This window comes from Mustela nigripes, chromosome 3 (assembly GCF_022355385.1).
Source record: "Mustela nigripes isolate SB6536 chromosome 3, MUSNIG.SB6536, whole genome shotgun sequence".
Lineage (NCBI taxonomy): Eukaryota > Metazoa > Chordata > Mammalia > Carnivora > Mustelidae > Mustela > Mustela nigripes.
Window position 1 is genome coordinate 95460084 of NC_081559.1, and position 14927 is coordinate 95475010.

Here is a 14927-nt window from a genome sequence, read left to right on the forward strand (position 1 = left end):
GCCTTTTGCTAAATGCCAGAGAACAACAGCTCTGCCTTTCTTTCCTTCTTTAATGCTGTAGCTAAAAAGGAAAAAAAAAAATGTTTACTTACATGGCTTATTAACCAAAAAGAAAGACGGCTATTTCCACATAACTGAGAACAAATGTGATGGCTTATGATGTATGAAGATTTCAAGGAAAAAACAAACAACAAAAAAGGAATAATGTGATGCAGAAGTTAGAGTGCAATCCTGGCCCAAACCAAGATTTTGCTTTTTTATTTTATTTTATTTTAAAGATTTTACTTATGTATTTGACAAAGAAAGACACAGAGGGAGAGGGAACAGAAGCAGGGGGAGTGGGAGAGGGAGAAGCAGGCTCGATCCCAGGACCCTGGGATCATGACTTGAGCTGAAGGCAGACGCTTAACAACTGAGCCACTCAGGTGCCCCTTTATTTTGCTTTTTGATCAAAGTATATCTGAAAGGAAATGAAAAGTGCACAGTCTCTTCTCAATCATTCCCTTCCCTCTGTCCCTGAGTATGGCACCAGCCAGTGAGAAAAGAAATATTGTCACAGGCAAGAAATCTGCAAGAAAATTCTACAATGATGTTTTCCCTACTATGTTTTGGAGAATCTTCTTAATATTTTGACTTTGTATTTCCTTTGAATTTCTACTACAGGACTTGCAATCTGACATCGGCTTGGAGATTAAAGTTTATAAATAATATTAAACTATAAACTAATCTGAAATGGACCTAGTTCAAGTCATTAAGGGTTCAATTATGGGGTCAAGGTAGAAGAACACATCAAAACATCTGTTTACCCAATAGCAACAGAAAAGAAACACATGGAAAGATTCCTAAGTCATGCTAATTGAAAGATTTTCCTAGTGTTCTTTTTAGGAACTTGGTTCAAATTATAGGTCAACATTTACCATCAGGTAGTCAGGTTGGTACTAACTTCAGGATTTTTACCCAAATTTATGTACCACTGCCACCATTAGATAAAATATGTTTACTTACATTTACTGGAAACTTAGAGGCCATAAATGAAAGCCAGTGCCAACTCTAGGAAGGGGAATATAACCAAAAATAACATATTTTTCTTCTTTAAAAATTATTATTAAATTCAAGCTGGATACTTTGTCTGAAGGCCCAAACTGACAGCTACCCTCATCTTGTTAAAAATGCATGTAAGGGGGCGCCTGGGTGGCTCAGTGGGTTGAGCCGCTGCCTTCGGCTCGGGTCATGGTCTCAGGGTCCTGGGATCGAGTCCCGCGTTGGGTTCTCTGCTCCGTGGGGAGCCTGCTTTCTCCTCTCTCTCTCTCTGCCTGCCTCTCTGCCTACTTGTGATCTCTCTGTGTCAAATGAATAAATATAAAAAAAAAAAAATCTTTAAAAAAAATGCATGTAAGTGTTACAAGATGTGTTGGAGGACTAAGCCTTTTTAGAAAGATTGGAGGAAAACTGAAAGGTTAATAAACTCATTATATAATTCACTGTTATTTAATGCCATGCTTGTGTACCATGTAAAATCATTTCAAATACTAAATCACGGTCCCAAACCCATTCTGAGGGAAACGAGTTCTTCTCCAACATGATAAAGGCATGCACCTGGGTCATTCTCAGCATGGGGCTTGACTTAAAAAGTGCAAGACCCCAGCATTCAAACAAGGTATTCACAGCTTTCTCTTCCAAAAATGACAACTCAGGAGGGAAAAGGGAAGAGAAATGAGTCATCATTTCAAACCTGAGCAACATGAGAAATGACATTTTCCACATTTTGTCCAAATTGTTACTTAAACAAATGAGACTGGTGTAGGGACACAGAGAGGAAGGAGGAGTATTAAGGAAGGTAAAGAGGTGGGTGGCCACTTATTTTCTATTCCTAAAAGAAATCAATGACAATAATGAATAGCCTTTGAAAGTCAAAATCACTGGGGGAGAATGTGAATTTCAATTAGGAATGAGGAACCTACTCCACACAGTCCAAAAGCTAATATTTGATAAGCATTTCTGCCTGTAACCATGCTCCGCCATTCAAGGAAAAGAAAAAAGAAAAAAGAAAAAAAAACCCAAAAACAAAAAACCAAAAGACCAAACACCCAATTAACTTAGGACAGCAAGTAGGACTTACTGGTAGTGAACCCAGGATGGCCCAAGAGTTTTCTTGAATTGAGCAAGTCCTACGATATCAATATAAATGAGCTCAACGATCCTGTCTCCTACAGTTGGGCAGCCAGACCGGTTTCCTACAACCTTCTTCATTATCCTAGAAAGAGGGACAGGAGAGAGGGAAGAAAGGAAAAAAAAAAAAAAAAACACAATAATTTATTTCAAGATATGACACTTAGCAACATTAATAGGCAAACATCCCAAGAATGTTGTCGGGGAGGAGGGCATGGTCTGTCCCAATCTGCTGCCTATCCAGATTCTGCCCACCCATCAAGGCCTATCCAGAGTCCTGCTTCAGAGTCTGGCACAAGTAAATGGTGGCTCACACGTGTGCACACGCATGCATGCACACACGCACACACTTTGAAACCTAGGAAGACCTGGGTCTGAATCGGTCTATCTACCTCCACTAGCTGCTGTGAGATCTTAGACAAGTCACTAATCTTTCTGGTCTTTCCTCCTAAGAAACAACAACAACAAAAGCAACCTTCCCACAAAACAGGATTTGCGACAGAAAAGATAGTAAGAAAGCAACCTGTCAGAGATTCTTCAGGTGCTTAAATGAGATTTTAAAAAGAAAAGTGCCTCATGTGTTGCAGATACTCAGGGGCTACTGCTTCCCCTCACAGAAACTGCTCTCGTTACCCTACTGACCTCCTAAAAGTCTTCAATTTCTAGCTGCTACAATACAGAATTCTATACAGTCTTGTGTGGTTTCCTAATTTTTTCTATGTCAAATTTTTCCTTCTGACTAGACTCTATTATATAACGGGCACTACCCTTCCTTCCATCCACCTCTCCTCACCCATCCGTACAACCCCACCCCTGCACCCAGAGAGAGCCGACATATGTGATTGTATGCCAACTTCACGTGTGGGAGTAAAAACTGCTCAACGAACCACACTGCCGCTCACCCAGAAATCGGTACTCATTGATGCCTCTTATACTTGCCTGCACTCCATAACCATCCTTCACCAAATTCTGGCTATCCCCCTTTGAAGGACGAGTCCTAGAAACAGGACTCTGTTCCACAACTCCGTGCTGCCACTCCTTTAGGTACCCTGCTCCTCAGCTCGCTTGACTCTCAGAAAATACCAGGTTCTGTACAACCAATTCCTTCCCAAGAATTTGAAAGTATTTCTACACAGGGCCAGATAGTAAATACTTTCACCTTTGCAGGCCACATGTCCTCTGCCTCAACTACACAACTCTGCCCTTGGAGAACAAAAGCAGTCACAGCAATTCATCCATAATGGGTGTGGCTATGTTCCTGTGCGAGTTTTGTAACAAAAACACACAGAAGACTGCATCCAGCCCACAGTGCCAGGTGTGTGGACCCTTGGTCGACCTTGTTTTTGGTGGTTCCCACACTGGTCTGCATACTGGAATTATCCAGAGGCATTGAGATACTTAGTGTGTCCTGTGTCCTATTCTCGAAGGTTGTGATTTAATTAGTCTGGCATATGATCTGGGCACTGGGAGGCCACAAAGATCCCCCATGATGGTAATGTGCAGGCATGTTCTGCCCTCTGCGGCTTCCATAACTGTCTTCTTAAATAAAACACATCTGGCTCTCTTACCAGTACTCAAAGCACTCCATAGACATCTTGACCAACATGTTAAGTCTCTGCCTGGTAGTCCCTTAATATGCCTTTTCTGACCTCCCTAGGGAGCACCCCTCCCTAGAGTTCCCACAGTTTTCCACTTATTCACCTACTCACTCGTTCCTGGATTCATCCCTTCACTGGTCTGCTCAGTCCCAAGTCACAAGCACCCACTGGGTGCTAGGCACTATTCTAGGTGCCACACACACCACAGTGTGCAACAATCACTGTTTCTGTACTCCCTTGGCTTACATTCTAGCAGTCATGCTTCAATTACTACTAATCACATTGCAATTAGTGTAATTATTACGCAATGCATTAGCTGTAATTACCAGAAGACTGGCATTTCCTTGAATGCATGTTGGTCATCTCTGTCTATCCCGTACCAAGAACCAGTGCCCAGAAAGCACTGAGAGAATGACTGCTAAATGTGTGGATGCCTCGACTTCATAGGCTATGTACACAGTGTGTTTTAAAGCAAGCAGGGGGCAGCGTGCTGAAGGGACACGGGCAGTGTTTAGGGGTTCAGAAGACCTCAGATTTATCTAGATCCAGAAAGAGCCATCTAGTACAGTGGTCAAGAACACAGGCTTTGAGGTCCGAAACAGAACTCTTGCACGTTTTCTACATATTCTTAAGCAACTCAGTTTCCTCATCGTTAAAATGCAGGGAGCAACAGAACTTACTTCCGAGTTTGTGTAAACAGTATGTAAAATGTGCAGTGTCCGACGAACGGTAGGTGCTCACCAAATGTTAGGTGTTCATAGCTCCATCTATGCTGTGGTTATCCTAACTGCTGACACTCTTGCTGTAACTAATGCCCTGATCACAGTTTTAGCACATAGAAACCGTTTAAAAAATGACAGTTGATATTACTGCTTTCATCTCAACACTGCCACTTATCAGCTCTGTAGACCTGGGCCCCTAACACAAGTGACCTCTCTGGGCATCAATGTCTTGGACAGGAAAGTAAGAGCGGGGGATGGGTTGGAGGGGACATATTTTGTTTTAAACACCCTTCTATCTCTAGAGTGTTCACTCGAGGTATTTCTTCTGGAACGTTTGCCGTATGGCAACATGAACACTTGGCTGCTGGGAACAAAGTCTCTATGGGCAGTTATCCAAAAGGAGTGAAGGGGTGCAGAGCATTCCTGCCTAGCCAGCTGTGTCAATCTATAGGAGATTACGAGAGGGTTAGAACCGGAAGCAGATTTCAGGGAAACAGAAAAGCCAGGTAGAGTTAACAGACTCGGGCTAGAAAACTGGCTTTACCGAAAGAGGATTGGATCAGGGCTTTCAAGAAACTCATTCTATCCAAATTAAATTATAAATAGGAACTTGCCCTGTTTTAAGATTTGGGAGGCTTGCAGTTGAGTAGGGAAGGGTATGAATTTCAGCAGGAGACAGGGAATCAGGAAAGTCAATAATGTTTTGTGCTGCACATGTTGGAAGCACCTGTAATAGCAAAGAATAAGCTCCTTAGTTTGAAATTTCTGGCATTCATTTATGAAGCCTCTGGAGCCTGCAGCTACAATGAAAACATATTATCCTTTTCACAGTGTATGTATTTAGCTCCTGAAAATAATCTTCTTATCTCCTGTTTAGTGAATTATCACTTTCATTTTCCTCCACAAGAAATTACACACTAATAGAGGGCTTTAAGAGTTTACAATTTCTTTTTTGTATTCTGATTTTAAAATTGAAAAGTAATCTCCTTACTCCTTGAGCTCAGCCAGTGAAGCTGAAATCCTAATGTCATGGCCCAGTAAGTACAGAGATGTAATTAAATCACTCCACTGAACTAATTCACCGAGAGGGCCACCACTGAAAGCTGTCTCTGCTATCTTAAATCCAGATTCCTTAGTCAGGAGTCCCAGGTGAACGAGGACCTGAAAAAAACAAAAAAAAAAAAACAAAGGAGAGGCATATATTGATTCCCACTGAACCAAGTACAAACTCCACACAGTAACACACCAAAAGCAATCAACCAAATCTAAAGTGATGTTTATGTTCTAACGTAACCTCAACCTGGCCTAGATTTTTCCAGAAGGTACAAAGAAATGGAAGCAAACAGAGTCACTACCACACCCTGTTATGGCTATGAACATGACAGATAGACAGTCTCTTTTTAGAAAGCAGGATACATTTGGGAAATCAGATTTAAAGGCAAGTAAGCAAAGGCAATAAAATATCATTTAACAATACTGTGTGTGTCTTTCCCACAGCTGGAATATTTTTAAGGTTTTAATGCAAAAAATTTCAAACATATCCAAAATCAGACATGGTAGCACAGTCGATTCCAAGGCACATAAATTTCACAATTATTAACTCAGGACCAATCTTAAAGTACACCCCTCATTTTCTCCCAACCCCTCTAGCTGATGTTGAAGCAAATCCGAGAGATCATATCCTTCCATCTGCAAATAGTTCAGTTTGTATCTCTAAAAGAAACAGACCTTCAGTTAAAAAACACAAGCATAACATCACTTTTGCCCCTAAAACAGTTATTCATTCCTTAATATCATTCACTATCCAGTTAGTGTTTACGCCTCCTCCAAGTGTAGTTGTTCCAGGCAGAAGTCAAATAAAGTGTGTTAAGTCTAAGTGTCTCATTTATTTCTTAGGCTTCTTTAGCCCCATCCTTTGGGATTGGGGAGAGTTTTATTTGTCCAAGACACAAAAAGACATTTGTCCGAGGTTGTATTTCCAGTAGAGTCTCTCACACTTCGGGTTTTGCTGATTGTATAACAGATTCTTCTACCCCTTGTATTTATAGTAAACTAGTAATTAGATCCACAGGCATGATTCAGTTCATATTTGATGTTTTTGGCAATGCTACGTCATAGGCGGTGCTGTACGCTTCCTTTCCCTAGTGGGAACAATGTCTAGGATCTCTGGTGATGTTTGGAGCTATGGATAATCACTAAATAGAGGCCTTCACCCATCAGGAGTTACAAAATGGTGATATTTTATTATTCCTTCTGCTTTTATAAGCTGGAATGCTTCTACAAAGAGAAACTACCCCCCCCCCACCCCCATCAATTACTTGGCTTTGCTGAAGTACGGTTTATAGAGAAAAAGCCTGGCAAATATTTGACTCTTGCCCTTTATTTATCAGTTTTCTAAATAACAAATTTGTTCATTAGCCTACTCCAATGACCATCAATGAGGCTTTTACACAGTCACAGATAGAAGTTATCCTTATGGATTATCAAATTGTCCCATCTTGCCAATGGGAGGCTGTTCAAGTTGGCTTCTAGGTTCTTCTGACAGGATTCTAGTAGTATTTGACAGTGCCTTTGCTCTCCACTATGACATATGTTTGCAGCTCAACATGTACAACTTCTAAGACCTTAACCAACCATTTTTCCAAGAACCTCTTATACCATTGAGTGGAAATGGCATCTAAAGATCAAGGTCTGGTGCTTAAGGGGACTCTAGTTAATCACTGTCTGTAGCCCTTTTCAGTGGACATAGCTGGAAATTTATTTCTCCTCCAGGATAGAACAAATCATAAATTCACACTGGTACTTCCCATTCAAACTCAGGATTACAGTAACTTTGCATAACATTATCCATCTTACATATGTTATTTTTTCTCTCCCAGACGGAAAATCCCACTTCTTGAGGATACTAACATAAGTACTTTGCTTTATTCCAATACGCAGAAGGGATTCAGAATGAGAATATCTACACCACCACCTACTACATGTAAACTTAGGAAAACTCAGTAAAACTTCTCAAGATATTTGGCCATTTTTTTCTCCTTTGGGATATACCATCAGAAATGCTGAAAAGTCTGTGTTCTAGTCCCTAAGAACAGTTCTTTGTGTGTTGACTGTAAAACTGGATATGTAGTCAGTTCATGTCTTATTTTCTTTGTAATTTTTAGATAATTTTTTTGCAATTCAACTTTATTTTATACTATGTCAAGTGACTCTAGTATCAAAGCTACAGAGAAAGATATATTTACATAAGTATAGTTTCTACACCTGTTGTCTCCACGCTATTTCCTCTTTCCCCATATTTGACTCTTTTTATTGTGATTAACATAAAATTTAATATTTTAAACATTATTAAGTGTACAGTGGCATTAAGTACATCCACAATGTTATGCAACCATCTCCTTTATTTTTAATTTCATGGTCTATCCTATTTTTAAAAATATGAGCAAGCATAAATGTATATTATATATACATCATGTGTGTGTACAGGCCCATATCTTTATGTATACGTGTGTGTGTATGTGTGTTTGAGTGTGTATATAAATTCTCTCTTCCTTTTAAAAATAATGTTCACTGTTCTCCATATCTTATTTATTGACCCAACAATATATCCTAAAGATTATTGCATAGCATTCTGTAAAAGTACTGTATTTCTTCTTACAGCCCACCTGGACTTTTGACCTCATACTCTTCTACAGAGGACTATCTTGGGCCTGAGCATTTGGACCTGTTGTCTCATAAACTCAAGAGATTTAGCAAAAATGGAACCACTGAACTGTGACTTGGGGTTTTGCAAGCTCAGCCTCCCCATTTCCTTTTTTTTCATTTTTTTTTTTTTTTTTGAGAATATCAAAGTAGTCCAATTAGGAACACCAAAGTCTTTTTAAATTAATTTTTAGATGTGGGTATACTAAAGACTGTGTAATTTGTTCTGTTGTTTGTCATCCAAACAGTTACTCTAAAGCCAAGGCTATTTAACCTCTACCTTATAGGGTATAAAATGTTTCATGCTCAGGGTTATTCCCAGAGGTTTTCTAAGCAAATCCCCTTGAAGTTCAAACAGATCGGCTCCAGTTTAATTGATAGTATCTCTCCCTCAAGAATACAAAAAGAAGCACCAACTCAACATAGCAGCAATGGAACTCAGCAGTTGCCCAAAGCCCAGAAGTGACAAACAGCATGACCAGGAGATTGCCACGATGATGTGACAACAAGCTCTCCAAGGCTGTCTTGGGTAAAGCCAAGAGGGTTAGGCTCCCCGATGCCACGGGGATAGGGCATCAGGGCGGTTCAAAGGAAACTCTCACAGGCAGATACCCTGCTTGGCTTCACCAGAGAAGTGTGTGTGCCGGTCCCTGCTAGGCAGGATTACTGTCACGGGGGGGAAGTAAAGCCCAAAAAAGGCCGTACAAGAGACTGAGCAGATTCACCCTGAGGGAGTATCATTTCAGACATGACATTTCTCTTAGTCTTGTTTCCAAGCAAAATCGTATTTTAAAAGAAAACTGGCATCTAACCGAACTGAATTCCTCAGAAACTCACTTTCTTCCGCTTTCTCTTTTCAAGATTCTGCTTTTCTGCCAGGGACTTGATAGCTTGGATCCACGCATCAGCCATTCGCCGGATCCGGAGTCTCATCCACCGGAATTCTTCATGCTTTTTCATCATGCTGTAGAGAATATTAAAATCCGTACGAATTTCCGCCTAGAAACAGAAATTTAATAAAAATGAACAGAAGATAAAAAGTCAGAAGGCAGAATGGTTGTCACGATGTGACATTTGAAAACTTGAAAGAGCTAGTCAATTTAATTTAATCAATTAAATACAGGGCTTCCGAAGTGAGGCCTGTCTGCTGCAGAGCTTTACTTCAAGGCCCCAGGATTGCAAATTAAAGTAAAGGCCCCTGACTGCTCATCTGTTGTATGGGACATCATTAAAAAATGAGAAATTGAGAAAAGCCCAGCACAGTTACCACAAAGCCCAGAGTTACATTAAAATGCATTTTTTTTTTTTTTTTTTTGCAATGAGTATGCTCGATGTACCTTGAAATTCTCTGCACCCGAATTTATTGCCACTTGGATCTACTGCAAGGCAGCAGACTCCTGGAAAAGTAAAGTCAGTTCTTAACAGGCTGTTTCGCATTGTGTAGTTTGCCAAAAAGCCTTCATCTGCCCACAGAGTTAAGCAGGGAAATAAATGCTCATCTTCCAGTTTTGTCCCAATCTCAAACAAACAAAAGCTCATTATTTTCTAAGGAATTTAAAAGCCAGCAATACCATTTTCCTACTGTAGCTCAACAGAATTTAAAACCCAGGCCAGAATAATTTAAAAGCCAGGAAGAACACTTTTCTAATGTGGCTGAGTACAACCAGTGATCAGAATAACAGAAAAACAGCAGCATTCCTATTTATTTTTCGTAACATCAAGAACATGCTAACTCCATCCCCCAACAGTCACATGCTTTGTTCTCAACACTCACCTGATCCCTCCTTGACCCAACCTTCTCCCAAGATTCCCACGGCCTACAGCATGGATCAGCACACTGTGGCTGGAGGAGTCAGATCCTCCACGTGCCTGTTTTGGTACAGAAAGTTCTGCAAAAACATGGCCATACCTGCTCATTTACATCCTGTCTATAGCTGCCCTCTGCGCTCAAGGTCAGAACTGAGCAGTTCCAACAGAGACCTTATGGCCTGGCCTGGGAAGATGAAAATATTCACTCTCTGGCCTTTTACAGAAAAGGGCTGCTGACCCTTGGTCTAAAGAATAAAGACATGAGCTTTTAGTGTGGCACAGAAAACCTTTCATGGTCCCTACTGATCCTTCCCATCTCATCTTCCACCAAAGCTCATCCGATACCCTACGGCCTTGCCCACTGGACTGTGCTCTACTCCCTGAAAACACCAAACTCTGGTACAGGCACCTTTCCCCCTGCACATCAGACACATCTTTCTCCTCTCCTTCATCTACTGTGAACTCACTCATCATTTGAAATTCAGCTCCAGTATCATCATCTCTTTGCAAACTCTCCTAACCCCTGCAGGCTGAGATCACTGCTTTCTCATTCATTCCCATTGGCCTATAGTTCAGCTTCTATGCGGGTGTGGTCACGACTTTCACCCATCACGCTCATGAGATCGCTGAGTGCGCCTCCATGTCTGGCACCAGGTCTCATTCCTCTCAGGAGCCTGTCACTCAGGACCCCCCCCCCCCCCCCACCCAGAGAATTGCTTGAGAAACAGATACTACTGGTGAACTGATTCGAGCCTCCAAATTTCCACAGGCCTGCCGAGAGAAGTTCTTCTGTTTACCGTGATTTCAGGTTATAGTGGGCCTGTCTAGCCAAATCTGAAGGTATCCCTTGGCATACAACCAAATCACAAGCCTAGTTTCCAAAAATCACTCACCAATGAATTATGATCAGCTTCTTCATAGGGATTTTTGGCTCTCCAAGGTAAATGAGGACACCAATTTTCAACCTGAAAAATATACAAGAGACACTAAGTCTGCTGGTTCATCTGTAAACCATATAATGTCCGTACTAAGCGCCAAGTACCATTCCCAGCACACAATACCACTACATTTAAGGGCTTGTTCCTGCTATTAGGCTTTCATGCTTTCAGTGAGCAGCATAAATGCAGGGAACCTCTCACAAGGAGGAACAACCATAGCAAAGGTCTCAAGGAGTCCACAGCTACACTTTCTATCTGTCCTTCAAAGTACTTCGTGCTGCAGACTCCTTTATCCGGTAAGCCTCATGTGTCTACACCAGATGGAGAGCGGTGGGGGAGGCCTCCCAGCAAAAAGGTAAAAGAGATTGCAGGAGAATGAGAAGGGAAGGACAGACATGCTCTGTTATCTGCTGCAGCATGTCTGGAAAGGAAACTGCATGGCGTTTGAGCTACAGAGCTCCCTCATTCATCTCAGAATTAGGAAAGCAGCTGATCGTTTAAGGCTAATTGATCAAGACTTTCCCTCATTTTCTGGCTGTTCACTTCACACCAGCTCATCTCAAGGAAGAAGATGGTAAAAACTATCAGAAAAGAGATAAAAGGAAAAAGGAGGAAAAAAAAAAAAAACCCTCAGCAATCTTGCAAGAGCCGCTCTAGAAGATGGATTGTTCTGTCAATGCACAGAAGTTTAAAGAGTTGAGGGGAAGGGCAAAACCGCCCAATTTTACAGGAATTCCTTCAAAAAGGTTACTGAACAAAATTAGGCAAAAAAAAAAAAAAAAAAAAAAAAATCACAGTTTCTAGTTTCTAGTAAAAGAAGGAAGAAAGCTGCAGTGACGAATATTGCTGGGCTCTTTGTTAAAACTGGCCATACAATGATGCCAAACTACCATATCCCCTGGGTACACATAGGTGAGGACATCATTAAAGGTGGCTGATGAATGATCACTGAAACTATCTTTTTCTGCATTGTTTCTCTGGCTAGCTGGGCCTATGGTAATACACAGAGCATGTGGAAGGGGGACAGCCTTGGAGGGCCACGGCCGCCTCCGCCAGGGACACGGATTCCGTCGAGATGGTTTGCCCATCAGCTTGGGGTGCGTTTTCAAACACACACAGCAGTTTCCCTCATCTGGAAATTGCGCTTAATGCCAGGTAATTTTGACTATGACCAAAATAACTGTGTGATTTGCATAAAGCCATCCGCCTGTGCAAATGATGGGAAAGCAATAAGTGGAGGGCAGCAAAGCTTGGGGGAGGGCAGAATCCCTAGATAGGAAAAGACCAATATTCTCTCTCTCTCATTTTTTTCTGGTGGAGTAAAATTAGACTTTACCATATTTGTGAATGACTTCAGAGACTCAAAAGGACTCCCCAGGAGGAAAGCTGAAATGGTTTCTACTCATAAAAAACGAAAATACTGACTTGTCTTGGATGGCTGTGCCTAATTACGAAGCCCTTGCAGCAGTATCACGGTGAGAAGCAATATCTGGGGCTCCACATATGTGAGAAATGAGGGAAAACCAGTGGAAAAGCAGCCTACAAGCAGATGAAGCCTCAGCTGGTCCCAGCAGCAGTGCAAACATCTGCACCTTGGAATCTCAGGCCAGCGTGAATTATCTACTTCCAATTAAATTCTTGCAAATGGGCTAAATAAAACGTTGCTGTAAGGCATATTTATAACATGAAGGCTTCCGATGGGCTAGAAACACTCTGAGACCTTCAACCCCACACAAAACAGATGAGGAGGAGCAAGCAGGGTACAGATCTGAAGTCAGCCTCACACTAAATTAAGTAACGACGTGTTCACAGCCACATGTCAGGATAAAGAATCTCCCCACAAATAGCCTAATCGGGAGAGATGAAACAAGACCGTGCATAAAGAAAGTCCATCAAACGGAGAGACATGAGCGAGATGAGATATTGACAAAAGTACATTCCCTCCTTGCTCTTCTGGCCTCAAAAGAACCTCCCAAAATTCACTCAGATGAAAATACTGTCGAAGGGGATCTTCTAAAATAGGACTTCCCTACAGAATACTCAGGACTTTAATTCCTCTTTGAAAGTGATCATTTAACTCAGTTCTTGTTACTCTAAATCACTGGATAATACTTTGCAAGGCTTCAAGGGCATCGCTGATCAAGAAAACAGAGTCAGTACATTTTAGCTTTTTAGCAAGAAATCTTCCTGTTATATATTCACTTATAATGGAGGAAAAAGCAATTCTGAACATCTCTGACACTGAATGAAGATGGTGGTTTTTAAGGTTGCTGTTTTTGTACACAGTGACAGGATGACTGGCTAACAAAATAATTAAATTACACATAAACCAATTTCCCCATGGGAAGGGGGTGGGAAACCAAACCATTTTTTTTCCTGAAACCTCAGAGGATTACCAAGATTGGAAGAAAGCCAGTACTGGCAATAACTCCAAGTACTGAAACAAACAGCCCGCAAATGAGCAACATTTTCCTAAATAAGAGTGTCATTAATAACACTCAGGGAAAGTCTTGCTTAAGGCTAGTAATTCAACTTCCTAATCCTTAATTTTGTTTTCTGCCTGATTTACCTAGGGCCATTTAATGAGTCCAACTGCCCCCCCGCCCCGCCCTGCAAAGCAAACCCCCAAGAAAGGTGGACCCTACAAGGAGCCCAGTGCCTTCCTGCTCTAGAAGGTCTTCTAGTTCAAATTATTCTTACCATGTCTTCTCTGCTTCTTAGAATGCTCATGGCCTACACTGGCCTTTTGCCTTCCTATGTCCATGCCTCTGGCCACAACTTTCCAACCGCGACCCTTGGCACTCTCCCTGGGACAGGATTTTGTATTTGCCCTGGGTGCAGGCACTATGGACCATCCCACTGTCCACATCCACCCCTGCCCAGCTCCTGAGGGTTGGGGGGCCCTGCCTCAAGACCTCTGCCAGGGAAAGAACTGGATAGTTTTCAAATAGTCTGCAAATCACCATAGTACATCTACACACTGAAAACCACCTGAGTTCATGGCAACACGCATGCAATAATCAACAGAGGAGCCAAACCATGACTCAATTTTCCATTTGAAGGCAAAACTCCTTTCCCAGAACCCATCTTTTTAGCACACTATCCTCAGGCCACAAAGTGAAGAGGCAAGAAAAACAGAAAAAAAACCCAGCCAGGCTAGAACTTTGGAACATTACCACATGTTCCATGCAGAGAGACCTACAAATCACCTTTCTGGAATAAGGAGATATAAAATTAACCTTTGATATGCCTCCTCCCAATGATTTAAACTTCTTTGATCTGAGAAGGTTTTGCAGCTTAACCATGAGCACGTGAGTCCAAACAAAGTCCCAAAACAACTCATGTAGACCACACTTACTTCCAAGGTCTGTACAATGGACAATTCGTTATATTTCAGAAAAAAAAAAAAACCACGGGTTGATACATATACAGCTCAAGTTAGCATTTAAAGAGGGCAAAGAAGTAATAAAATCATAGCAAAAACTAGTAGGAGGTTTAAAATCCATATGCACAAATTTATGTACGACTGGCATACCTTTGTAGTAACATTCTACTCTTCGGAAAGAATAATGATCGGGTACTGTCGTGGCCTCTTCTCTCATGATTAATGTGAGTGTTTGGCTCTAATGGATCACTAACATATAGAATTTCATGCTGTATTTTTCAGATAGTAAATGCAATCAAAACTCAATGAGAAAAATCTGTAAGAAAGGTGAGCTTACTCCGGATGATGGTGTTATGGGTGCTTTTCATTTTCTTTTTTATGCTAATCTGCACATTATGATTTTTTTTACAACAAATGTTTATTAATAGAGTAATTTCTAAAGGAGTTACCTTACATAAGCATATAGTCACTTACTGAAGGCTTACAGTAAGTCAGGATCTCTGGGGGAAAAAAAATGAGCTTGCGAGCATTATATCATTTAATCCCCTGAACAGCCAATCTGACATGGGTACCATCACCAGGGTGAAGGCTCCAAGGGGATGGG

At 41.3% G+C, this 14927-nt stretch overlaps 1 protein-coding gene across 3 annotated transcripts in view; it reads right to left on the reverse strand.

Annotated features, from left to right (window-relative positions):
* MGAT5 (alpha-1,6-mannosylglycoprotein 6-beta-N-acetylglucosaminyltransferase) overlaps positions 1-14927 on the reverse strand; it is a 337143-nt gene that overhangs the window by 115339 nt on the left and 206877 nt on the right. For all 3 annotated transcript variants that reach the window (XM_059394405.1, XM_059394404.1, XM_059394406.1), the window contains 4 exons: positions 10894-10965; positions 9029-9190; positions 5481-5650; positions 2120-2254 (listed from right to left, as the gene is read on the reverse strand). In XM_059394405.1, the coding sequence (XP_059250388.1) occupies positions 2120-2254; positions 5481-5650; positions 9029-9190; positions 10894-10965 (539 nt within the window). The remainder of the gene's footprint in view (positions 1-2119; positions 2255-5480; positions 5651-9028; positions 9191-10893; positions 10966-14927) is intronic.